The following is a 27,173-nucleotide window of genomic DNA, read 5'->3' on the forward strand; positions in this document are numbered from 1 at the left end:
CAGCTATAACAAATTATGGCATGTTTACCAAACCCTTCTTTCTTGACCTTGAAAAGTGTGATCAGCTTTAATTCTGAATTAGATTTAAAGGCAAGGTGTCTCTTTGAAGGACAATTTAGATTATTGTTCAGTTATTGTGGATTTTTTTCTATGTTAAAAGGCTAATTTACTGAAAGAGGATTTTCTTTTTTTTAGTTTGTTTTAGTATGTTGGCCCTTTATTACATGTAGCAGATAAAAAATTTCTGGTGTGATAAACATCAGGAAAAAATGACTTCTCCATTATCATTTTGCCAGTCTGGCTACTTTATTACTAATCTGCTTATCGTTTACATAATTAATAAATTAGTATCATACATACATGTTTTCCCAAAGTCCGGCCTAAAATTCAGGCCAGATTTATACTTGCAGAAAGGTAGTAAAACATTAAGGCTTTTATTTGAATGGTTCGAACAAATGAAAAAGCACCCAAACACTACTCAATGGATGAATCTATTATTAATAATTTTCAGATAATTATGGTAAAGCTGTTTTTAAGAGGAGTATCTGGATGACCAAATTATCTTTGTCACTACATCTGTGATAGATGACATCACAGATATATTTATTTATAAGTCTTTGTTGAGTTATTATGCTAATTGGCTAGCAAGATTACTATGTCTGTATACCTTTATGTGGCTTTTGCAATATCTAGGAGCTACCTGGAAAGTGCTGATGAGTAAAGCTAAATTTAGAAGATAAACCTTGGAAAAGATCATGGACTAGGGTCTGAGTCAAGCCTCTGGTCCCACAGAGCCCAACTTCTTCATATCTTCTTGCCTCCTCTTTCCACCTCACTGTTACCTGAGTTTACCTGTATTAGTCTGTTCTCATGCTGCTGATAAAGACATACCTGAGACTAGGAAATTTATAAAGAAAGAGAGGTTTGATGGACTCACGGTTCCATGTGCCTGGGGAGGCCTCACAATCATGGTGGAAGGTGAAAGGCAAGTGTTACATGGCGGCAGTCAAGAGAGAAGAGAGCCAAGTGAAAGGGGAAACCCCTTATAAAATCATCAGATCTCATGAGACTTATTCATTACCATGAGAACAGTATGGGGGGAAACAAAATGGAGGAAACCATGATTCAATTATCTCCCACCAGGCCTCTCCCACAACATGTGAGAATTATAGGAGCTACAATTCAAGACAAAACTTTGGTAGGGACACAGCAAAACCATAAAATTACCTAACAGTACCTTTCATTCTTTTTTTTTTTCTAAAAAGATCAGGCGATGCTTTCAGCTATACCAAATTATGGCATATTTACCAAAACTTTTTTTCTTTATCTTAAAAAGTATAATGAGCTTTAATTCTGAATTTAAAGGCAGAAAGACAAATAAACAGGCTTATCCAGAATCTATAATGGAATCCAAAATGCTGCCCGTTAGAGTTTTTCCTGAACTTGTATTGCACCTAGTCACAGGGCAAAAAGCAATTGAATGTCCTCCAGGAGAATGATGATGTAACTAATTCAAATGGGTCCCATTGGATACAACTGAAAGAGAGATCCTTCTTTTTCCTGCATGCTGGCAAAAAAATGATACCATTGTAATAATTTAATAAAAAATGTTATTGTCTTAACTTCTGGCATCAGAATTCTTCTCAGCAAGAATTTCAAACTCTTTTTGTTTGGAAGAATGTCTCAATAAATGATTAAGACCCTGAGGTCTTGGCTATCAGCTGGTTGCAAAACTTGAGAGAGGAAGTCAGAATTGTTTAGTTTAGGAATTTGTTCTCTAGGAGGAGAGACATTTTCGGCTACTGAGAGAATGTTGAGAATATGACAGAGGAGGGAAAAGGGTGTGTCAACAGAGTGAGCATGACCCAGAGGTTATGGCAGAGGACCATGAGAAATCATTGGTGCTAGGTGGCCAAAAGGACTCTAAAAAAGAGAATATGTTAAATCCTACCCCAACAGCGGCTGATGCCTGTAATCCCAGCACTTTGGGAGGCCAAGGTGGGAAGATCACTTGAGCCCAGGAGTTTAAGACCAGTCTGAGAACAAAGGGAGACTCCCGTGTCTACAAAAAAAGTAAACAATTAGCTGGGCTTGGTGGCATGCTCCTGTAATCCTAGCTACTAGGGAGGCTGAGAAGGGAGGATGGCTTGAGCCTGGGAGGTCGAGGTTGCAGTGAGCTGCGATCATGTTGCTGCATTCCAGTCTGGGCGACAGACCGAGATCCTGTCTCAAAAAATAAAATAAAATAAATAAATAATAAATCCTACTTTGAGTTTTTTTCCAGGCTATGCGTGATGTGACAGCTCTCTTCAACTCCTAACTCTCCCGTGAAATCTGCCACACTTACAGTGTTTCTGTACATTGATTGGAAGAGTCTCAGAAGTGAGTCCTGAGGAGAGAGAGAATGAGCCTGGAGGCAAAAGTGAAAACATAATTCCTCAGTCCCACATTCCTGCCCTGGTAATTCACAAAAATCCTCCAGAGGGCTTTTAGAGTTGTTTGAAGTACACACTCTGGCTGATTTTCTAAATCTTAAGGGGCCAGGTGTCTCCAGCTTGCATCTAGGAATATGGGAAGGAATGTGCTTCCCTACGACTTCCAGATAAAATACAGGACACTCAGTTAAATTTGAATCTTGGATAAACAGAGCGTACTGTTTTAGGGTAATTATGTCCTGTGTATTGCATTGGGTATATTTTTGCATGGACTACAGATAGTCCTTGAATATTAATGGTTCAATTTATGACTTTTCAACTTAACTGGCAATAGGCATTCACTAGAAACTATACTTCGAGAACCAATACAACCATTCTGTTTTTCGCTTTCAGTATAATAGTCAATAAATTACATGACATATTCAACACTTTTTTTTTTTTATATAAAGTAGACTTTGTGTTAGGTGATTTTGCCCAATTTAGGCTAAGTACTCTGAGAATGTTTAAGGTAGGCTAGGCTATGATGTTTGGTAGATTGCAGGTATTAAATGCATTTTCTATTTATGATATTTTCAATGTATGATGGGTTATTGGGATGTAACTACATCATAAATCAAGGAGCATCTGTACTTTCATAAGGGTGTCTTCTGATACCCAAGGCAGCTACCTTGTTGAATTTGAGTCTCTTTCCCAGTAAACAATATAATTTCTTGGAAAAGAGACTAGGATCTGAACGAAGGCTATAGTTTCGTAGAATACATCTTCTTTATTTCTTTCTGCCTGTCTTTCGACTTCACTCTTATCTTTCTCCTGCAATTATTTTCCATAATTCTTTAAACTAGAGGCAACTGGGGCTATACTAAGGTAAAAAAATTGAAAGGCAGCCTGTAGTTAAGTTTCATCCTCTGTAAAGTAGTGGATAATAGTTCCTATCTATGGAATTGTGAACTTTCAATGAATTGGTATATTTAAAGCATTAAGAACAGTAACTGGCATAGGTAAAATGCTAGTGTTGGACTCTAGAGCCTAGAGTCTAGAGTGCAGAGTCTAGAGATCTAGCATCTAGGGTCTAGAGGCTTTTGACTATTGTAATCACTACTCTTGCCTCCTCACTAATCCATTCTTCACATTGTAGCTAGTGATCTTTTAAAAATGCAAATCTGAGCTGGGTGTGTGGCATGTGCCTGTAATCCCAGCTACTCAGAAGGCTGAGGCAGGAGGGGTGGCTTGAACCCAGGAATTTGAGACTAGCCCAGGCAATATAGTGAGATTTCGTCTTATAAAAACATTAATAAAAATAAAAATGCAGACCAGGCGCAGTGGCTCACACCTATAAGCTAGCACTTTGGGAGGCTGAGGTAGGAGGATCATTTGAGCCTAGGAGTTCAAGAGCAGTCTGGGAAACACAGTGGGACCTCATCTTTACAAAAAATTTTAAAATTAGCTGGGTGTGGTGGTGTGTGTCTATAATCTGAGCTAACTCAGGAGGCTGAGGTGAGAGGATTCCTTGAGCCCAGAAGTTTGACGCTGCAGTGAACTATGATTGTCCCTCTGCACTCCAGCTTGTGTGACAGAGCTAGACCATCTTTCTGAAAAACAAAATAAAATAAAAATAAAATGCAAATCTGAACATGTCATGGCCTTGATATTAAGCTTTCAATGACCTTCTACTACTCTGAATAAAGACCTATTAGGTGCTGAAGGCTTTGCTTTTATCCATTTCTCCAACTTCACCGCTTTCCTCCCTCCCCTTCACTTTGCACTTTCCAGGCACACGCCTTATTTCAATGCCCCCAGAGTGCTGCACATGCTGTGCCTTCTGCCTGAAATACTTTCCTCTTTCCCATCTCTCACTTCACTCATTTTTCAGTCCTTGTCAAAGAATTATTCCTCAGGGAAGCCTTTCTAGATTGTCTGGTCTAGATACAATTCATAGTGTAGACCCTCTGTACTTTTCCCTCAGAGCCATTTATTATAGTTCTAATTATTACACCATAAGCTCCATCAGGACAGGGACTATGTCTATCTTGTTAAACATTATAGTCCCAGGTCTAGCATAGTGGCTGACACATACCAGGTACTCAACTAAAAAAAAAAAATAGTTTTTTAAAAAGGATTTCGAGTTACGTTAAATCAGAGGGCCTCACACTACAGCTCATGGGCCAAATCCAGTCCACCATCTGTTTTTCTATGGCTGGCAAGCTAAGAATGGTTTCTACATTTCTTAATGGTTGAAAAAAAAATCAAAAGAATCGTGATATTTCTTGACACGTGAAAATGACAAGAAATTCAATTTCAGTGTCCATAAATAAAGTTTACTGGAACATAACCCTACATATTAATTTATAAGACATTGTCTTTGACCACTTTCAGGCTATAGCAGCAGAGTTGAGTAGTTTTAACGGAGACCATATGGCCTGCAAAGCCAAAAATATTTACTACCTGGCTCTTAACAGAGAAAGTTTGCTGACCCCTGTGTTAGACAATAGTATTTTGGGTCTCTGGGGCAGTTGGTATTCAAAAGCACCTGGAGGTGGCTTTTCTCAATTGTCAACAGTTTGCTTCTGTTGCTGAAACAAGTGGTCCATTTATTTTGCTTAGTTCGTAAGATTAATTAATGAGGGTTTCCTTTGTCCTTTGTTTTTCTGCTTCTCTGTCAACAGACAGAAGCCCCCCAACAGAGATCAGTCACATGGCATACTCCTTTGCCAGCGGTATGCTCATGTAACTGATTTACCTCCCAACCAAAAAATTTCCCAGTTCTTTGGATAATTCATGAATTCTTTTTCAAATGGGATAATGAGTTGATAGGTGGTGGCAATACATTTAAATAGAGCATCTCCTTTTATTCATCTATTTTCTGTCAACTCATAAACTAGGAACAGATTAAAAACTGCTTTCTGTCATCTTTTAAAGTTAGAAATTCATACTTACTAGAGCAATACTTCAAAGCATACATAAATCTAATAGATTATAAGACAGTTTCAAAATGATTTCACCGTAGTACTAGATAACCATTCAAACAGTGGCAGACTAGCTGAGCTCAGTGACTTGTGTTTGTAATGCCAGCTACTCAAAGAGACCAAGGCGGGAGGAACACTTGAGGCCAAGAGTTTTAGATCAGCCTGGGCAACATCGAAAGTCCCTATCTCAAAGCCAAAAGGAAAAAAAAGAAAGAAAGAAAGAAAGAAAGAAAAAGAGCAGTAACAGATGAACTGTTTATTCCTCTAAATAATTAAACAGTCTAATCTGAAAACCACTTTATATGCTCTTGGGTCCTGAATTCAAAGATATTTTTAGTAATAGGTAGACAAAGGGGGTTAAACTGAAATAGGTGTCTTTATTTATATAGTGCCTTTTACTTCTCACTCTGTTGTCTGGGCTGGAGTGCAGTGGCATGATCTCGGCTCACTGCAACCTCCGCCTCCCCGGTTCAAGCGATTCTCCTGCCTCAGCGTCCTGAGTAGCTGGGACTACAGGCTTGTGCCACCACGTCCTGTTAATTTTTGTATTTTTAGTAGAGATGAGATTTCACCATGTTGGCCAGGCTGTTCTAGAATGCCTAACCTCAAATGATCCACCTGCCTCAGCCTCTCAAAGTACTGGGATTACAGGCATGAGCCAACACATCTGACCAGGAATATTCTAATTTCTAAACCATCCTTTAAAATAGATGCAAAGAGGCTGGATACAGTGGCTCATGCCTGTAATCCCAGCGTTTTGGGAGGCCGAGGTGGGTGGATCACTTGCAGATGAGCAAAGAGGGGAAAGCTATTCTACGCAAAGGGAATGGCATTGAAGCTTGAAAGAGCATGATAGTTGATATTGAGAGAACAGACACTTCCAGTGTCAAACGAGGGAGTGGTCACAGAAGAAATTTGAGAAGAAGCCCATAGTCAGATTATAAAGATACTTGTATGTTTTGCTGTGGTGTTTATATTCAGAATGTGCCTAGAGAAATCTCTAAAGGGTTTTAAGCAAGAGATAATTGGAAAGCTTTCTAAAAATGCATTAATATCCACTTTCTACCCAGTAGGTGACATATACTGAACACAATTGAACTTTTTCCCAATAATGACATACTCAATGAATATCAGTTCTCATTTTACAAAGCAAGACATTTAACTTTAGAGAGTGAAGTACTTGGACCTCCTCTAGGAGACCTAGGAGACTGAGGAAATATTTCCTGAAGTTTTTTCATTAAATAAAACTACTGTGTACTTATTTTCTTTTAACTTATTCTTGTCAATATTAATGGGACAGGTGAAGTGATTTTGGTTGACAGCTTCTATTAGTTGGATTTTTTTTTTTTTTTTTTTTTTTTTAAAGACAGGATCTTGCTATGTCACCCAGGCTGGCCTTGAACTTCTGGGCTCAAAGCAATCTTCCCATCTCAGCCTCCCCACTAGCTGAGATTACAGGTGTGCACCACCACACCATGCTCTGGATTTTAAAAAATTTTACTATAGAAAAATCCCTGGTGAATACATAGTCTCCACACATGAGCTTTGAAGGAAATAAAGGGTAAAAACTGTGCCCCTTATAAGTGGAGATTCATGACCGATACTCTCTGTAGAATGGATACATATTCATCATTTTCTCCCTATTCTTTTTGTTTTTAGACGGAGTTTCACTCTTGTTGCCTAGGCTGGAGTGCAATGGCGACATTTCAGCTCACTGCAACCTCCACCTCCCAGGTTCAAGCGATTCTCCTACCTCAGCCTCCCAAGTAGCTGGGATTACAGGGGCGCAAATAGCTGGCATTACAGGTATGCACCACCACGCCCAACTAATTTTGTATTTTTAGGAGAGGCGGGGTTTTAACCATGTTGGCCAGGCTGGTCTCAAACTCCTGAGCTCAATTTAACTGCCTCAGCCTCCCAGTGCTGGGAATACAGGCGTGAACCACTGTACCTGGCCCCCATTTTCTCACTATTCTTAACACATAGTAGTCGTTATATAAATGCGTGGTGAACTGGAAAGAATTTCCAATAGGAATGGTAACACAATTTTTCAGAGGAAAAATAATTACTAGTTAAACTATGGTACCTCTTTGAGGGGTACGTTTGCATATAAAAAGGGAGAATAGTGATCATAACATATTTCACTTTTTTTTTCTATTTTTTATTTTTGACATGGAGTTACGCTATGTCGTCCAGGCTGGAGTGCAGTGGTGCAGTCTCAGCTCACTGCAACCTCTGTCTCCCGGGTTCAAGCCATTCCCCTGCCTCAGCTTCCCGAGTAGCTTGGGTTACAGGCATGCGCCACCACACCCAGCTAATTTTTGTATTTTTAGTAAAGGCGAGGTTTCACCATGTTGGCCAGGCTGTTCTTGAACTCCGAACCTGAGGTGATCTGCCTGCCTCGGCCTCCCAAAGTGCTGAGATTACTGGCCCGGTGAGAGCCACTGTGCCCGGCTGTATTTCACCATTTAGAAGACTCTAACAAACATCTATATACAAGAATTTAAAAAGCTTTATTTGCATTAGCACATTGGAGAAGGGTGTGTGTGTGTGTGTGTGTGTGAGACAGAGTGACACTCTGTCACCCAGGCTGGAGTACAGTGGTGCAATCTTGGCTCACTGCAACCTCCATCTTTCAGGTTCAAATGATTCTCCTGCCTCAGCCTCCCCAGTAGCTGGGATTACAGGCCTGTGACCACCCCTGCTGGCTAATTTTTGTATTTTTTGTAGAGGCGGGGTTTCACCACGTTGCCCAGGCTGGTCTTGAATTCCTCGCCTCAAGTGATCCACCTGCCTTGGCCTCCCAAAGTGATAGGATTACAGACGTGAGCGACTGCACCCAGCTGAGAAATATTCTTTTTTTAAGGAGTGGGGATTGGGCTTAGAATGGGAAACTAAGGTAGGGAGATAAAGTCTCTCTCAATGAGAAAGTACAACTTGTAAAATTCTCCAGGGTTAGAACTGGGGCCGTGTTCATCAACACTGAACATTCTTAAGAATAACCTGTACACTGTAAGCTCCAGGTTTGTAGATTTTTAAAATTCTTCTTTGCTGTGAAATGCCAGTAGGAGTATTAGTACCAGGAAGTTGCATGTGTGGGCTAAAAAGTGATAAATGATCCTATTGTGGGCAAATATGAAATATTTAGAGAAAAGAATAACACAAATTTATATTTGAAAGGTGATGATCTCAGCATAGTTGGTTCAACACAAGTAAGAGAATCTAGAGGTTACTGTAGACTGCCTTCTCTAGTTTAATTGCCCAGTCTGCTAGTGCAGCTAAAGAGGGCAGCAACAAGTTGGTTATCATAGGGCAGGTGTTTTAGAAAGAACCTGAAAACATCACCTAGACCTTGAACAAAAGCTGCAGGCATGTATATACCTGAAATACTGGATATCTTTATCTCCAGAAGATCGTACTAGATATCAGTACATAGAATCTTCTTCTTCTTATATTCTAATGTAGAATATTAGAACCCAGAAGCAGTCTCAAAGTTTGAGAGTGGTAAATGAGTAAACCAGAAGTATTAGTTTAGCTTGGCTGCAGTTTTAATATACAGTACAATCAGAATAGGCCAAGCATAGGGGTTTAGTTACAGGGACTTAATAGGGAGGATGTGTGTATCTGTGAAGGCCATATAAATGCAACCCAGATGGTTCTTCGTCTCTTGCCCCCATTAGTGAAACCTAAACCACCTTCCTGCAACGTTCCCTTTTGTCTCCTGCTCTTTCATATTTTTGGGAATCCTCATGAAATTTTTCACCTGTACTTGGGGAAAAGTCCTATGGACTACCAACTGATGTTTATTTACCCTTCTCTGTCATCATCAAGCCCCTTTTCTAGGGTACTGACACTTCCTTGGCATCATTAGATTCTACTGTGGGTGTCACTGCAAATGTACTAAACTCCCCGGAGTACACAGTCTTCCAAGCTTCATCCGCAAAGAGGGAGAGAACACATAACCATTTTCCATTAACTTTCTTAGATGGGTACCGAAGCTGTACCTGTACTCAATTTTAGCGGAAATAAACCTTTTAGTTCTTACAGCTTCCATGGGAAACTGGGGAAACTCTAATGCAGACCCCGCACTAGGCTTCCCCATAATTTCTTCTCTTTTCAATGGGTGAGGTTCCTCTCCATGGTCCAGCTTCTGGTATCAGACTCCCTCTTTCCCTTAGAGAGACGCGTTTTCTTCTGAGAAGCACTTCAGTCGTTCAAGAAACAGCCGTATGGTACCCTCTTGGGTTCAACTGACCTGGGGTGTTTTTCCTACAGTTCTAGCAAGGGGGAACGAAGTCCTACACTTTGAGGATGGCATAAGGGTACCATCTACTTAATTTTTTCAAAAAAGTAGCAGGTCTCGTGGAAACGCCGGAACGTCACAGAAGACGTGACTTAAACGGAACTTGTGATGGAAATGATTTTCTAAATTAACAATTGCGAGACAAGCAAGGAAATCTCCAGGTTTGCAGATAACTTGATTAAAGCTCTTCCGGGTGGCAAAATGCCAGTGCAATCAATGGTATGAGTAGAGCGGACAGTGGATGAAATTTGTTGAGTACATCTCAGGACGAATTAGCACTGGACTTTCAGGTATTCTAACTCAATTCTAATCATTCCATTCACTGGATCATTGGATAAGGTTCCGCAGGATCCGGGCGCCAGCTCTGGATACATTACTCATAGGGAGAAAATTTCGAATTTTTCTCTTATCCCTTTCCAGCTTTCCTCAGTATAGGATATGAGTTTGTTCTCGACCCCTAACAACATTTAAAGGGAAAGTCGCTCCTAGCAGGCAAAGCGGGGAGGACTTTGCGGCTGTGTTTCTCAAGCCCGTAAAGGGAGAGTAATAATGGTAGGGGGCGTGCAGACTAGCTCTTTCCTTGCCCAATCAAGTGTACAGGAAGATGTCTTTTCACCAATAAAAATAAAGTTCGCTTTCCAGGGGCGGGAGGGTGAGCCACTGCTCCGAAGCGACATTTGAGGCGAGGGCAGAGAATGATTAGAGGGAGGACCAACCCGGGAAAAGGGGCGGGGAGAAGGTGGGAGCAAGTTTGAGCGGCGGCTGGCCAGGCCAGTGGAGGGGGAGGACTGTGTTCCTGTTGTAGTGTCTCTCGCCAATCAGGAAGGCCAGAGGGTGGGCGGGGCAGGGAAGGGGTGGGAAGAGCTCGCAGCACAGCCGGGCGGCCGTCGGGCTTTGGGAGAGAGCGAGAGAGAAATCCGGTTAAAATCAGAGTCGGAGGGAGGTTTAACCAAAGATCGGTTCCGTTCGGATTATTCCTTAAAGGGGACGCGCCATTGTCAAGAGAACGGAGCCAGGGGCCCGAGGGCGGGGACTGGCGGCGCTGGAGGAGCGAGGCAGCTGTACTAGGACTGGGGACGGGTACGTGTTGACTAGGGAAAGGCGCTTCATTTCACTTTCTCTTCCAGCTCGGGGGCAGGCGCCGGGATGCCCGCCGCCGGCAGCCCAGCCTGGGCGGGAGACGAGGTGGTCGGCCCTCGCCAGCTGCCCTTCCTGGTGGGCGCTGTGGGGAGGCGGTCCAGGATGGCTGGCAAGCGGCGCGGCCCGGGCCGGCGCTCGTAACGGACACCAAACCGCGGCGCAACCCCAGCCGCAAACGAAAGCCCGCCCGAGCTCCGGCGGTTCCGCGGGGACCGCCGCGCGCCCAGCTCTCCCGCGCGTCCCCTTCCCCTTCCGTGCCTGGCTCTTCTCGCGCGTGCCCGGGTCCCCCTTGCTCGCCGCCTTCTCGCGCGTCCTGCTCTGCTCGCGCGCCGCCTAGCCACCGACTCGCGGTAGCCGCCCCGCGGGAAGGAAGGCGGCGGCGGCTGCAAAGGTGGAGGAAGACCGGCGACCACGGCTCAGCTGCCCCGGCTCCACCGCCCCGGCTGGGAAGGGAAGGCTGAGGAGCAAACTTAGCGCGGCGGCTGGTGGGCCCTGGCGGGCAGGGCTGCCGGGGACCGGCGGAGCGCGCCAGCCCGGCCGGGCATTGTCCGCCTTTTCCCTTGCTCTGGTCTCTCCGCCCACTGCTCGCGGCCCTGGGGAGGGGTGCGGGCGCTGTGCCCGCGCCGCCCCGGGCCGTTGGCGCACCCCGGGACCCGGAGCTTTCCGGAGCCAGGGCCAGCCCTGCGGCCACCGCCCGCGAGCTGACTCGGCCTGTGGAGTGCCTGCTGCTCTCAGTCTCGGCACCGGGCAGGGTGCCTGGGCGCTGAGCTCTTTACAACTTTTCTTTGCCGTTTGATGGAAGTTGTTGCTTCCGGGCGGCAGGTTCTTTGGGCATAGCCTGGTTTCCTGCGTTCTGGAGAGGCTGGTTTCTAGGGCGAAATGATTGGTTGCTGCTGGTATTTCCTGCCATCCTAGTTTCGTTCCTCGCCACCTGAAATCGCGTTTTTATGGATTTGCAGTGATATGGTTGCATTAATCTTTCCTAGGCCAAGATTTGAAAAGAAAAAAGCTGGGGGGGGGTGCGTTAGGGTGTGTGCTGGTGAGGAACAAGAGTTCTTAGTAGAGCTGAATTTGCCCTTACCTTTGAACTGCAGAAAATACTACCTCGATTCACTGGCTGGCGTTCTTTTGGAAGGGTTGGGGAAAAAAGACACAGCAAAATAGGTTGCCGGGGTCTGTCGGATTGCGGGGGGAAAGGGGTTTTAATGGAAATAAGGTTGGTTTTATAAAATGCTGTGCTGCCTAGGAGATATCGTCTGTAAAGTTGATTCTGCTACTGAATTTATAGGCATTATAATTGGTACCAACAGCTTTTACTATTGATAAAACTAGTATAAGACGTCTTTTCATCTTGAGTATTATCACTCTGCTTAACCTGTCAATACTTGCTGAGGAAATCAGAGATAGCACATTCCTTGTTAGAGGCCTTAGTGAAGAATGTTTTCATAAGCGTTCATTTTTGACAGTTTCTCCTTGTGCAATACTTTGTCGAGTACCTACATGTGCAAGTTACAACCGTATAAACAAAGTAGCAGTGGGTGTGTTATTCTCTGGTCTTTTTTCTGCTACTCATTATCAAAAATAGCATTCCATCGTGTCTTTTCTTACACTCTGAATTATTTTGTAAAATTAGTTCTCTAAAAGAGGGAATTTTGTTGAAACATGTGACCCAGTTTTTTTTTTTTTTTGATTAAAGCAATCCAACTTTTTAAATGTTCATTGATTAATTTGCTGTCTAGTAGCTTCCGAGTGGTGTGGAACATTGTAAATTCACAGGCTCAGCAGTAACAATAGAGAAACTACTTGGGAAATTGAAGGCCAATATCAGATAATGTTTGAAAGAAAAATCTATTCTTCTCACAGAATTTAGGAAATGAAGACACACAAAAACAAATTCTTTGGGTTCAAGTGATCATCCTACCCCAGACTCCGTAGTAGCCGGGACTACAGGTGGGCACGACTGCGCCTAGCTAAAATTTTTATTTTTTGTAGAGATGGTGGTTTCACCTTTTAATTTTTTATATAGACGGCTAGTTTCCAACTCCTGGCCTCAAGCGATCCTTCTGCTTTGGCCTCTCAAACTGCTGGGATTACAGACTGAGCCACCGTGATTGGCCGTTTGTAGTAATCTTGATGGTATCTGGAATTGTTTCACCTAATATTCCTTCTTTTCTATTTTTTTCTTTGATCCATTTCTGTGATAAGGATATCAGGTAAGCAGCTAGGCATAATCTTCCTTCCCATCTCATAGTAAGTAGACGGTTAAACCAAGTTTTTTAAAGTCTGTTTTTGTTTACTTACTAATTTATTTAAACAATAAAAGAATTTCTCAACTTTTAAAAGAGCACATATAAATAAAACATTCAGAAATAATTATCTTTGAAATATCTAGACTGTATTTTCTGAAAAAGACTTTTTCCTCTTTTGTGCTTTCAACATTGTTTTAAACACATTGTTTTATATGAACACATTTCTTGAGTTATGAACTGTTTCTTGAGATCTTTGGGAGCTAGGATTATCCTCCATTTCTGTGCAGATTCACTGCATCACCTCGGACCTTTTTAGTACCCAGTAAATGTGTTATTTTAGGTCTTTGTGACAGAAAAAGGTAATGTCCTGTAAAGGCCGCTTCAGTTATTTAATTTTTTAAATAAACACCTTTCAGAAGATTTTATACTAAAGGCCAGCAATTGGCTTACTGTTGGGGGAAGATATGTCAATCTAGAGGTTCTTTGTTTTTTTTTATAACAAAGAATTTTGTGAACAAAATTGTGATTTGTTTATAATATCTGTTCCACAGACATCGTTTGTGATGGTGAACACATTGTCACAATTATTCAGAACTAGGTTGTATCTGTCAATAACATCTGTTGAGTATACTTTTATTTAAACAGTACTATGTAAAGTAGAATATTCAATAACATCTGTTGAGTATACTTTTATTTAAACGGTACTGTGTAAAGTAGAATACTCAATAACATCTGTTGAGTATACTTTTATTTAAACGGTACTATGTAAAGTAGAAACTGATGACAGAGTATTTCTGGAGATAAAGTATAACTGGATGACAGTCTTGCTCTCAATATTTTTTTTTTTTTTTTAAATTAGACCCAGAGCCAGCAAATCAGATGTATACAGTTTAGTGAGAAGGTGCAACATTAAGATTCTTAGGAAAAAGACAGTGGGTATGTCAGTGCAGTAACAAGTACAAAGTAACAGTGACACAGGATTCACGTAATTGAAATGATTGAAGTGGACAAGTTTTCATGGGTTTAGCAGATTTTAGAATATGTTTTTAAATACATTTTTAAATAAAGCAGTTTTGGGAGTAGACTGGGTTTATGTTCTCTACTAGAGCTATTTTTATGTATAAAATATTTTGGGGAGATACAGTATGTGCTCTGAATTTCAACTGTTGTTACATAGTGACAGGGATCATCCATCTGGCCCTGCTCAGATGTCACCTTGTCTGCAAGCTCTTCCTCTGTTCTCTTAATCCCAAGTGATTGTTCTTTGTTTTTACTCCTGTAAAATCCTCTTACAGTACAAGCCATGATCTGACTTACAGTATGGCTGTGTGTATATTTCTTTTATTAGATTGTGGAGTTTGCTAAAATTAACAGAAGTTAGAGCCGTTTCATTTTTACTGTTGCCTAAAGTACTTGGGCAGTTTTAATAGCTCACCAGTATTCTGGAAAATCACTTACTGTAAAGAAGTTTAAATTTAGTTCTATTTGGGGGAAAGTGTGTATGTGTTTAAAGGAGAAAACGTTTTTCCTTATCAAAGTTTCACATGCTCGCTGTAAAATACTAATATGAAAGAAATGCATAATTTCAAAATTAAAAGTGGCTAGGCATGGTGGCTCACACCTGTAATCCCAGCACTTTGGGAGGCTGAGGCAGGAAGATGGCTTGGGCCCAGGAGTTGAAGAGCCGTCTGGGCAACATAGGGAGACTCTGACTCTATTTTTAAAAAGAAAAAGAAATGAAAAGTGTCACATAACACTGCTCCTATCACATTGTAACATTGTTAATGGTTGTTTATTCTTTCAGTTTTTTTTTCCTTTTCTTTTTTTCTTTTTTTTTTTTAACCTCTGTGTAGGACTGTCTTAAACTGTCTCTCATGTTTGCAAATTTTAGTTAGTAAATTATGTTTATTGGGAGTGGAGAAAACTAATCATTTTTTATATACTTATCTTTAAAAATAATTTCTCCAGGACTAGTAATTCCGATTCCTTTTACCTTTTCTTAGGATACAAGGCTGCCACTAGTATGTTTGTGTTCAAAATGTAGACTTCATAATCTTTGCAAAAATTGATCAAAACCTGTGTGCCTGAACAGTTTACCCCAGAATATTTTTGGAATACACACTTTAATTTCTTCTCATTTCTTGATTCTTCTTCTTCTTCTTGAGAGAGAGGATTAAAAATTGCTTTGAGACTCCCAGCAGGCACTCCTCATATTAGCCCAAGGAGAAATATAGATTTGTTCATGGTGGAATCACTCAAACGTTAGGTTGCTAATTATAAAAAGGGGGCTACAGTTTAGGCTGGTAAAGTAAGTGAGAAGAGTCTGTTGTTCCACGTGCTTCTTTAAGCTACCCCAGAGGGCAGAAAGGGTTTCCAAAGAATCCTAAATAGAAAACCCAGCTGTAAGCAGCCAGGCGGCCTAATCAGCTGAAAAAAAAATCTCCTTTCATTTAGAAGACTTTTGAGAACTGCACTTATAGTGTGTACCATGCTAGGCATTGAGGGTAAGATTAAGTTTGTCTCTGTCACAAGTTACGAGCTCCTCTGAGCAGGAACCTTAAATAGACCAGTGCAGAGTGGAACATGTGGATTAAAGGTAGCTTAGATGAAGTGCACCCTTTGGTGAACTTATTATTCACTCATTTGTTTATTGTTCTGCATAGCCTCTTCCAAAATAGCCTAGCACACAAACCTGGTCTTCCATGGAGGTGGGTTAAGGTCCATGGAACCTGTTGAATTAAACTTGTTAGCTTAGAATTGTTTTTTGGGATTGCAAACACTGCTGTTGCTGTGGGGCAAAATATTTCTGAAATTCTGCAAACGTAGTTGTGTCTTTCCTTATGCTTTACAGAAATCATGCATTTCAAAGAATATTGTGAGACTACATTGGTATCCTAGCAAATAACTCATATTTTGCTGACATAGTAGTAATACATTCTTTTAAGCTCAAAATGCTATAATAAATAGATGTCTTTACCAGGATTTGTGCTTTTTGTTATGAAAAATCATTGGCTGGACATGGTGGCTCACACCTGTAGTCCCAGCACTTTGGGACACCGAGGTGGGCGATCACTGAGTTCAGGAGTTCGAGACCAGCCTGGCCAACATAGTGAAACCCCGTCTCTACTAAAATACAAAAAATTAGCCGGGTGTGGTGGCACACACCTGTAGTCCCAGGTACTCTGGAGTCTAAGGCAAGATAATTGCTTGAACCCAGGAGGCGGAAGTTACAGTGAGCCAAGATCACGCCACTGCGCTCCAGCCTAGGTGACAGGGCAAGAGTCCATCTCCCAAAAAAAAAAAAAAAAATTATTTGTATTAAAATTCAATGTGAAATATGTTTAACTTTGACAAAATAGACCCCCACCACCCTCCTTCCCCCATTCAATCTTTATATTTGTGGGGGAAAGATTGGAGTGTTAAGAAAGGGACCATGTAACACTGTCAGTGATGGCGTCAACTGGGCCAGGAATAATGTCTGACAGAGGGGTAGTAGGTCCTGTGGAATTTGACCATAATGCAGCAGTTTTGATTTAAGTTTTGTGAAGAGTTAGAATTTTAAAGTGACAGCTTTTTGAATATAATTCATATGCCATATAATTTACCTATTAAAAAGGTACAATTCAGTGGTGTTTAGTATATTTGTGTACCATAATCTCAATTAATTTTAGAACTTTTTCATCCCATCCCCACCCCATCCCCAGCCCTAGGCAACCACTGATCTATATTCTTTGTTTATACATTTGCCTATTTTGGACATTCTATATAAATAAAAAGTAACATTTTATTAAATGTACATTCCTGTGTAACTTGTTCCCTCTCAATGTGTATAAGTATTGTGAATAGATTCAAGTACATCATTCCTTGATGTGGGTAGCTCCAAGTTTAGAAAGGTACTTATTTATGTATTTATTTGATACAGTGTCTCACTCTGTTTCCCAGGCTGGAGTGCAGTGGCACAATCATGGCTCACTGTAGCCTCTACCAGCTGGGCTCAAGTGATCCTCTCACCTCAGTCCCCTGAGTAGCTGGAACCACAGGCATGTACCACCACACCCGGCTATTTTTTGTAGAAAGAGGATCTTGCCGTGTTGCCTAGGCTGATCTTGAACTCCTAGGCTGAAGCCATCTGCCTGCCTTAGCCTCCCAAAGTGCTGGAAATACAGGCATGAGCCACCGTAGAAAGGTTTTAAGAGACAATTTAACCCATCGTTATTCTACTTAAGCCTGGAGAATAATAGGAAAAGATTTCCTTTTTTCCCTATGAAAATCATTAGACTGATTCTGGTAACACTTCCTTATACTAACATAATCATTTGATGTCTCTTTTCAAGTAAACAATTTAGGTTTCAAGTTCTGTAGACTGGACTCAAATAAAGGGCAATACTTTAAAGGAAGTTAAGAGTACTTAGTTCTAATCGTTGATGAATGTGATGTGACATTTGCCCCTTACTGGTTAAAAAATAGTCCTTCTTAGATTGATCATGATGGATTTGTAATACTCTTGCGTATTGCTGGTGACCTGGTAGACCCTTAAGAAGTGTTTATTGATTGGCTGATCACTATGACCAGCAGATATTTTCATCAGCTTGACTAGTCTTTATCATCCATCTTATAATAATAGCTAAATCTGTTGACTACTTGCTAAGGAGTGTGATAAGTAATTTATATGTACTATCTTTTAAGGTAGGAGGATGCAGTTTACATTTCGAGAAATTTCTGTAGTTGTCTCTGTTGATTATACTTTTATAGGCTTCTGATCATTTCTTTGTCTTTTTTTTAAGACTATTTTGAGTGACTATTTTTGATCAAACCTAAGACACTTTGATGCTGGTGCTTTCTTGATCTTTCCAGGAGGAATCACCCAAACGTTTTCACCAACTACGTCCTGCCATTGGATGACAGTAGTTGTAAGATACACCTCTGTTTCAGCGTCCATGCTTCAGAAAGGTTAAAGTGTTGTTGTTAAGAACATCTGAAAGTTGATGAAAAAGGAACATTAATTTGTTTACTTACTGCAGTGCAGCCTTGCTTTTTAGGATATAACCCATTTGTATGTTCTTTGTTGCCTGAATGAATTTCAGTGTAATATTTACACTTCTCGGAATTCCTCATTTTGTTCTTCTTTTTTTTTTTTGGTAGGTCTCTTCATTTCAGGGTAAGCTTCAGATGTGATTTAATTTAATTCAATAGTAAAGAATGCTGGAAAGATAATTTGTAATTTTATTTTTCCATTTTAGAACTTAAGATGGGTTTTGCCATCTATAATACTGGTTAAAAATATTAGTTTGGTGAATGTACATCTTAATAAATGTACATTCCTGTGTAACTTGATCCCTCTCAATGTGTATAAATACTTTGAGTAGATTCAAATACATCATCCCTTGATGTATGTAGATCCAAGTTTAGAAAGGCGTTTATTTATTTTTTTGACATAGAGTCTTGCTCTGTTGCCCAGGCTGGAGTGCAGTGGTGCAATCACGGCTCACTGTTGCCTCTACCAGCAGGGCTCATGTGACTATCAAGTGAATGACTATCAAAAATAGTCATTCAAAATAATCTTAAAAAGACAAAGACTTGCTAGCCTATAAAAGTATAAAGCATAGTTAATGGAAACAATTACAGAAAATTCTCAAAATATAACCTGCATCCTCCTATCTTAAAAGATGGTACATATCCATTATTAATACTTATCACCTTACTTATTAAGTAGTCAGTAGATATAGTGACATTCGTATGTCTGGGATGTCAGTGAACTCACAATAATTTATTTGCAAAAGGAACTTCAGCCAATTAGTGTACTCAGCCAGCAATATACAGACAATCATATTTTGTTTGTGTGTTGGTGAAACTATTCCTTTCTAAATCATGTCTGCTTTTGGGGGTTGATTTGCTTATTACTTTATTGTTAACTGTTATCTCTTTGCTCTCATTTTGTTTGCTCTCATTATGCCTGCCCATAGTAGTCTCCTCTTTCTAATTCAATGTTTTTCGGTATACTGTGGGAACAGAACCCAATACAGTACTTGTTGAATGGTGGATAAAAATGACGGCATGTTCCTCTGGGTGAGGAACCAAAAGACTTCCTGTGCATGGAGGTTTAGTGCTAGGGACTTGTTTTTTACTGCTTAGAGGACTTGTGCTTTTTTTCTGGTTTTTGACTCTGTTTTGGCTAAGTGATGCTTCTGTATAGCCGAGGGTGGTATTAACAGGATGGTAGATACTACCTTGTGGATGGTTAACTTCCTCTGAATAATGAACCTTTAAAAATTGTCTTGTTACATCTAACCAAGTGGATGGAGAAGAACTGTTTTTCCTGTTAGAATGACTTGCTAGTCTACTTCTTGTAAGAACCATCAAAACCCTAAGCGTGTATACCAGGATACTTAGATGTACTGGTATATTGTTTGTTACAATATAATTCAAAAAGCAGAAATTAAAAGACTTAAAGCACTATGAGATTGCATGTAAAATAGCCAGATGTGTCTATTACTTAAATATTTTTATTTAAACTGGATCTTAATCTGTTTTCTTTGAGGTAAAATTATCTTTATAGATGCCTTTTTCTGTATTTGTGTTGATAGAATTTAGGCCATGTTTTGTATGTAATATTCCTGACACTTTTGAGCCCTTAATATACTTTCAATAAATACTAGTTATAGTTTGTCATGCATTTTTTCATTGTTTCACTTTTTCCTGCCTTAGAGTTAATGTTTTTGGAGCTAGAATGTCCTTAGGAATCATACAGTAGAATTTCTGCATTTTATAGATGAGAATGAGGTTGTGACTTGTTTAGAATTGTTTTTTTTCTGCAGATGTAGATTTGAAAGGAAATAACAAAAAACGAACAAAAAAAAAATAATTGTGCTTTTGATTCTTAGTATTTTTCTTGTTCTAACATTTTTCCTGTTTTAATGTTCTTCCCCAAGTAAAAATTTTAAGGAATGGATAGTAGTTTGGAATTTTGTAGCCTCTGTAACAGAGGTCTGCAAAAATTTTATTTCGGCAGTATAAAAAATTGAGTCTTCATTCCCAGTATGTGTATGCTTATTTATTGTAAACTAGATACTATAAATTATGCTCATAATAAGACATTAACCCGGGCGTGGTAGCTCACACCTGTAATTCCAGCACTTTGGGAGGCCAAGGCGGGCAGATCACCTGAGGTTGGGAGTTCGAGACCAGCCCGACCAACGTGGAGAAACCCTGTCTCTACTAAAAATACAAAATTAGCCAGACGTGGTAGCACATGCCTGTAATCCCAGCTACTCAGGAGGCTGAGGCAGGAGAATTGCTTGAACCTGGGAGGTGGAGGTTGCGGTCAGCTGAGATTGCACCATTGCACTCCAGCCTGGGCAACAAGAGCAAAATTCCATCTCAAAAAAAAAAAAAAGACATTAACAAAAAAACAATGTGATAAGGATGAAAAACATTTTTGAATAATTTAAAATGTATTAGTTCCATGTTTTTGATCCCATTTAAAATATTAGTAATTTGTAAAATAAGAAAAATGTGATTGAATGTCACCACTTAAAAAAAATTTTTTTTTTATCTGAAGTATTTATCAACTCATGGGAAGTTGTGAGAATAGTACAGGGAGTCCTGTGTCACCTTAATTCAGCTTCTCCCAGTTGTAACATGTTACGTAAGATACCATATTAATAACCTTAGACTAGGAAACTGATACAATATTGTTAATATTCAGATTTCATGTTTTTAATGCGCTCACTTATATGTATATGCGTGTGTACAGTTCTGTGCAATTTGATAAAATTTTTGTAGATGCCTTTAGATGCGTATGTACAGGTAGATTTGTATCACTGCCATCACCACAGTCAAGATATAGAACCACCACTGCCAAGAAACTCCCTCATGAAGCGCAAGGTTCCCTCCTACCTCCTTTTCCCTATTTACTGGCAGCCACTAATTTTCTTTTTACTCTATCATTTTGAGAATGTCTCATAAATGGAATCATACTGTATGTAACCTTTTGCGATTGACTTTTTCACTCAGTATAAAGTCCTAGAAAACCACCCAACCTATCTCACGCAATAGCTCATTTCTTCTTATTGCTGAGTAGTATTTATTGTATGAAGGTAGCACAGTACATAGTTTAACTCTTCACCTGCTGAAGAACATAAGAGCTATTTCCAGGTTTTGGCCGTTAACTACAAAGCTGCTGGGAATATTTATGTACAGTTTTTAGGTTTTCATTTGTCTGGGATGAATGACCAAGAGTGCAATTGCTGGGTCATATTGTAAGTGTATGTTTAGTTATGTAAGAAACTGCCATACTATTTTCCAAAGTGGCTATATGTTTTCACCAGCAATAAATGGAAAGTTACATTTCGTATTAAAGTTTCTCTATATCCTTTCCAGCATTTCATATTGTCATTATTTTATATTTTAACGGTTCTAATAGTATTGTAGTGATAATATTGTGGTTTTAATATGCCTTTCCCTAAATTAACTGTTTCCCTAAGGGGAAAATGGGATTGTTTTTTAGTGTAGAGTTTTGAGGATTCTTTATATATTCTAGGTAGAAGTTCTTTGCCAGTTACGTGGTGTGTAAACATTTTCTCTGCATCTGAAACTTGTCTTTTTATCCTCTTAATAGATCTTTCACAGAACAAAACTTTTGCATTTTCATATAGTCATCTGTTACTTATTTTTTTTGAAACAGGGTCTAACTCTGTTACTCAGGCTGGACTGCAGTGGTACAATCATGGTTCACTGCAGCCTCTACGTCCTGTCAAGTGATCTTCCCACCTCAACCTCCAGAGTAGCTGAGACTACAGGCCTGCACCACCACCATGCCCAGCTAATTTTGTTTTTGTTTTTGGTAGAGACAGGGCCTCGCTGTGTTGTGCAGGCTGGTCTTGAACTCCTGGCCTCAAGCAGTCTTCCTGCCTCAGCCTCCCAAAGTGTTGTGATTACAGGTGTGAGCCACCGTGCTGAGCCATGTAATGCATTAATCAATTTTTTTCTTTTATGAATTGTACCTTTTTTTTTTTTTTTTTTTTGAGACAGAGTCTCACTGTGTCGCCCAGGATGGAGTGCAATGATTTGTTCAACCTCCGCCTCCCGGGTTCAAGTGATTCTCCTGCCTCAGCCTCCTGAGTAGCTGGGATTACAGGCGCCCGCCACCACACCCAGCTAATTTTTGTATTTTTAGTAGAAACAGTGTTTCACCATGTTGGTCAGGCTAGTCTCGAACTCCTGACCTTGTAATCTGCCTGCCTCGGCCTCCCGAAGTGCTTGGATTACAGATGTGAGCTACTACAACTGACCGAATTGTACTTTTTGTGTCAAGTCTATGGACTCTTCAGCCAGTCCTAGGTCCTGAAGATTTTCGCCTGTTTTCTTCTGAAAGTTTTATGTTTTACAAAATAATCACTTTTTTACCTTATAATTTTTGATAAAGCACTAATATTGGTAACAGAGCAATTGCCAGCTCTGCCGTTTTCGTTCTGCTTGCTTGTATTTTTTTATTTTTGATGTATTAATAATATGCATAATATGTCCTTCTTTGTAAAAATCTTTTAAGGATCCATTTGTCCGTTTGTGAGTGCTGTGATAATTCAAATGAGATCTGCAAATCTACTTAGTTGGGCACCCGTAAGCTGCAATGTGTTGCAGTATACCAGAAGGGAACGAATGAGAGGACATCACAAGCCATCCCTCAGGGTGTGCAGCTGCCACCTTTCCTTTAGGAAACATTTATGTACTGTATTCATTGTCAGGAAAATAAACCTCCCTGAGTATTTTAAGCTAGAAGAGGTTTAATGCAAGGTATTAGGTGCTTACTGAATTATTAGAAGGGCCAAGCAGCAGGTTTTAAGGTGGACTGCCACATTTGACTCCAAATCAATCAGAGGTTACCCACAAGGAGAGCTCTGAGGGCACCGCTGGGGCGGTGCTGGAATCTGGAGCTTGTGCTGTTGCTGTCCTTACCTCTGGATACTCTAGAGACTGGAGAATGGACCCGTAGTTGCAATCCAGGATTAGGAAGTTGGGTGAAGAAGCCTCTACTGCTGCCACCACTACCACACTGCTTCCCATCACCCAAGATGAGAAAACCCATGCTGTCCATTAGGTTTTCAAAACTTGCTCATCTTATAAACGGAAAGTTTGTACCCGTTCACAAATATTTCCCCCTTTCTCCCACCCACCGGTTCCGGCAACACCATTCTACTCTGTTACTCTGAGTTTGGCTTTTTAAATTTTAGATTCCATGTATTAGATCATGCAGTATTTGTCTTTTTGTGTTTGATTTATTTTACTTAGCATAATGTCCTCCAGGTTCATCCATGTTGTTGCGAATGGCAAGATGTTCTTCTTTTTTAAGGCTGAATAATAATCTGTTGTGTGTGTGTGCATGATATGGTTTGGCTCTGTGTCCCCACCCAAATCTCATGTCGCATTGTAATCCCCAGTGTTGGGGGAGGGACTTGGTTTGAGGTGATTGGATCGTGGGGTCGGATTTCCCCTTTGTTCTTCTTATGATAGTGAGTGAGTTCTCAGAAGATCTGGCTGTCGTCATTTGAAAGTGTGTAGCACATCCCCCTTCCCTCTCTCTTTGCTGCTGGCCATGTGAAGGCTGTGCGTGCTTCCTCTTCACCTTCTGCCGTGATTGTAAGTTTCCTAAGGCTTACCTGGAAGCAGAAACCTGTACAGCTCGCAGAATTACGAGCCTTAAATCTCTCTTCTCTGTAAATTACCCAGTCTCAGGTATGTCTTCTAGCAGTGTGAGAACAGACTAATACAGTGGAGATATATATAAAATATATTATATATATAATAGATAGATATATATTATGATTTCTTTATCCATTGATCTTTTTTTAACATCCAGATACATAATTTTAATTAATTGAAAAACATTAAATCTATGGAAATCCATGAATCTACAGAAGAAAATGCTCATTTGACATCATTTAAGGTGACTCTTAAATCAACTCTTTACTTTGAAAACTGGTATTTAAAGGTAAAGAATTAAGCCTTTGTACTACTTGGTGAATGTCTTGACAAAAAAAAGAAAAAAGAGTGAAGCCTTTGTTCTGACTTCCTAGCACTGATGATTTTGAGGAATTTAAATTGTATTGTATGTGATATTGTTTCAGTTGAGTAGGTAAATCTTCTTGGTTTTTGAGATGCATCCTGTGAGCCTGTTCTCGGTTCCTCCTATTCAAGGCCCCCTGTGGCTGCGTGGACCATGGCTCTTTGCCTTGCTCTAGCTGAGATATCGGAGCTGGTTGGAGGTGGGTGATGTTGGGAAGGCCAACAGCCTCAAAGCCCTCCTGCATCACATCCCTGTACAAGGTCCTCTGAGTAGGCAACAGGCTTGCCCATTCTACTTAGTGAAGTATACCGGCATGTCCCCAAAAGTCACTGATTTTTTCTTTAACAGCCTGGCTGTTAAGGAAACAGCTGTCATCATCTGATCTCTTTTATTTGTGTCCTGAAGAAAGGTAAAAGTCTCAGGAGTGTGGACTCTGACTAGCCCCTGCAGCTTCTCAGGGAACAGAGATTGTAGCCATTGTGTATAGTTCCTCACAAACCAAACTCACAACAGCACGTTATGGCTATTGTGAATAATGCCACAATGAACATGGTGGTACAGATAATTCTCTGAGATTGTGATATTATTTACTTTGGATATATACACAGTAGTGGAATTGCTGGATCATTTGGCAATTATATTTTTAATTTTTTGAGGAACCTCCACACTGTTTTCCAAGATGACTGTGTGAATTTACATTCCCACCAACGTATGCAAGTGTTCCCTTTTCTCCACATCCTCACCAACACTTGTTATAGTTTGTCTTTTTGATAGTAGCCATTCTGGATGTGAGATACCTCATTGTGGTTTTTGTATGTCTTCCTTTGTAAAAATACCTATTCCGTACCTTGCCCATTTTTAAATTGGGCTTTTTTACTGTTGTTATTGAGTTGTATGAATTCCTTATATATTCCGAAAAATTAACCTCTGTTTGGATATATGGTTTGTAAATATTTTCTCCCATTTTGGGGTCTTTTCATTTTGTTGTTTCCTTAGTTGTGCAGAAACTTGTTAGTTTGACATAGTCCCACTTGTTTTGCTTTGTTGCCTTTGTTTTTGGTGTCAAATCCAAAAAAAAAAAAAAGAAATCATTGCCAAGACCAGTGTCATGGAGCTTCCCCCCTATGCTTTTTCTAGTAGTTTTATGGTTTCAGGTCTTATGTTTAAGTCTTTAATCCATTTTGAATTGATATATGTGTATGTATAACATAAGGATCCAATTTCATTCTTCTGCATGTAACTATCCAGTTTCCCCGAACCATTATTGAGGAGACTGTCCTTTCCCCCTTGTATATTTTTGGCACCTTTGTTGACAATTAGTTTACTGTATATTTATGGGTTTATTTCTGGGCTATTTTGTTCTATTGGTCTCTACCTGTTTTTATGCCAATCCCATACTGCTTTGATTGCTATAGCTTTGTAATGTGGTTCAAAATTAGGAAGTGTGATACCTTCAGTTTTGTTGTTTTTGGTCAAGATTGCTTTAGCTATTTGGGGCCCTTTGTGGTTCCATATGAATTTTAGAATTCCTTTTCCTGGCTGAGCATGGTGGCTCACGCCTGTAATCCCAGCACTTTGGGAGGCTGAGGTGGGGGGAATCACGAGGTCAGGAGTTCAAGAGCAGCTTGGCCAACATGGTGAAACCCTGTCTCTACTAAAAAATACAAAAATTAGCTGGGCATGGTGGTGTGCGCCTGTAATCCCAGCTACTCAGGAAGCTGAGGCAGGAGAATTGCTTGAACCCAAGGGGTGGAGGTTCCAGTGAGCCGAGATGGTGCCACTGCACTCCAGCCTGGGCAACAGAGCAAGACTCCATCATGCTCTGGGGACAAAAAAAAATTGTTTTTCCTATTTCTGTGAAAAATGCCATTGGAATTTTAATAGGGATTACCCCAAATCTATAGATTGCTTTTAGTAGTATGGACATTTTTACAAAATAATATTCTTTCAATTCATTAACATGGGATATTTTTCTGTGTATTTGTGTCATCTTCAATTTCTTTCATGTACATCTCTATCCCTTCCTTGTTTAAATTTATTCCTAAGTATTTTATTCTTTTTGATGTTGTAAACAGGATTGTTTTCTTTTACAGATAGTTCATTGTTAATGTATAGAAATGCAGTTAATTTTTTTCTATATTTTTTTTTGAAACAGGGTCTCACTCTGTTGTTCAGACTGTAGCACAGTGGCATGATCATGGCTCACCGGAGCCTTGACCTCCTGGGCTCAAGTGATCCTCCTGTGTCAGCCTCTCATGTAGCTGGGACTATAGGCACACACCATCATACCCAGCTAACCTTTTGATTTTTTGTAGAGATAAGGTCTCACTTTGTTGTACAGGCTGGTCTTGAATTCCTGGATTCAAGCGATCCTCCTGCCTTGACCTCCTAAAGTCCTTGGATTACAGGTATGAGCCACTGTGCCTGGCTTCAATTAATTTGTGTTTGTTGATTTTGTATCCTGCAACTTAACTGAATTTATTTTATTTTATTTATTTGTTTGTTTATTTGTTTGTTTATTTATTTTTGAGATGGAATCTTGCTCTGTCCCCCAGGCTGGAGTTAAGTGGCACAATCTCAGCCCACTGTAACCTCCACTTCCTGGGTTCAAGTTATTCGCCTGCTTCAGCCTCCTGAGTAGCTGGGATTACAGGCACCTGCCACCATGCCGAGCTTAATTTTTATATTTTTAGTGGAGACGGGGTTTCACCATATTGGCCAGGGTGATCTGGAACGCCTCACCTCACGTGAGCCACCCGCCTCATACTCACAAAGTGCTGGGATTACAGGTGTGAGCCACAAAGTCCAGCCTGAATTCATTTGTTAGTTTAATTTTTTTTGGTGGAATCTTTAGGGTTTCCTATATATAAGATTATATAATTTAAAAACATACAGTTTTACTTCAGCCTTTCCTATATGGACTTCTAGTACGTGTCAAATGGAAGTAGTAAGAGTGGGTACCCTTTTCTTGGCTGATCTTAGAGGAAAACCTTTAAGCTTTTCAGTGTTTAGTATGACCTT

At 40.2% G+C, this 27,173-nt stretch overlaps 2 protein-coding genes across 3 annotated transcripts in view; both read left to right on the forward strand.

Annotated features, from left to right (window-relative positions):
- The first annotated feature begins 10,555 nt into the window (after positions 1-10,555).
- The window catches only part of LOC105464780 (FRY like transcription coactivator), a 286,250-nt gene continuing 269,632 nt past the window's right edge, over positions 10,556-27,173 (forward strand). The window contains exon 1 of the mRNA XM_071093613.1: positions 10,556-10,781. The gene's annotated coding sequence lies outside the window, so the exon portion shown is untranslated. The remainder of the gene's footprint in view (positions 10,782-27,173) is intronic.
- The window catches only part of LOC139362418 (putative uncharacterized protein encoded by LINC00269), a 134,550-nt gene continuing 118,164 nt past the window's right edge, over positions 10,788-27,173 (forward strand). For both annotated transcript variants that reach the window (XM_071093620.1, XM_071093621.1), the window contains exon 1: positions 10,788-26,941. In XM_071093620.1, the coding sequence (XP_070949721.1) occupies positions 26,818-26,941 (124 nt within the window). In that variant the 5' untranslated portion in view covers positions 10,788-26,817. The remainder of the gene's footprint in view (positions 26,942-27,173) is intronic.

The sequence above is a fragment of the Macaca nemestrina genome, chromosome 3 (genome assembly GCF_043159975.1).
Source record: "Macaca nemestrina isolate mMacNem1 chromosome 3, mMacNem.hap1, whole genome shotgun sequence".
Lineage (NCBI taxonomy): Eukaryota > Metazoa > Chordata > Mammalia > Primates > Cercopithecidae > Macaca > Macaca nemestrina.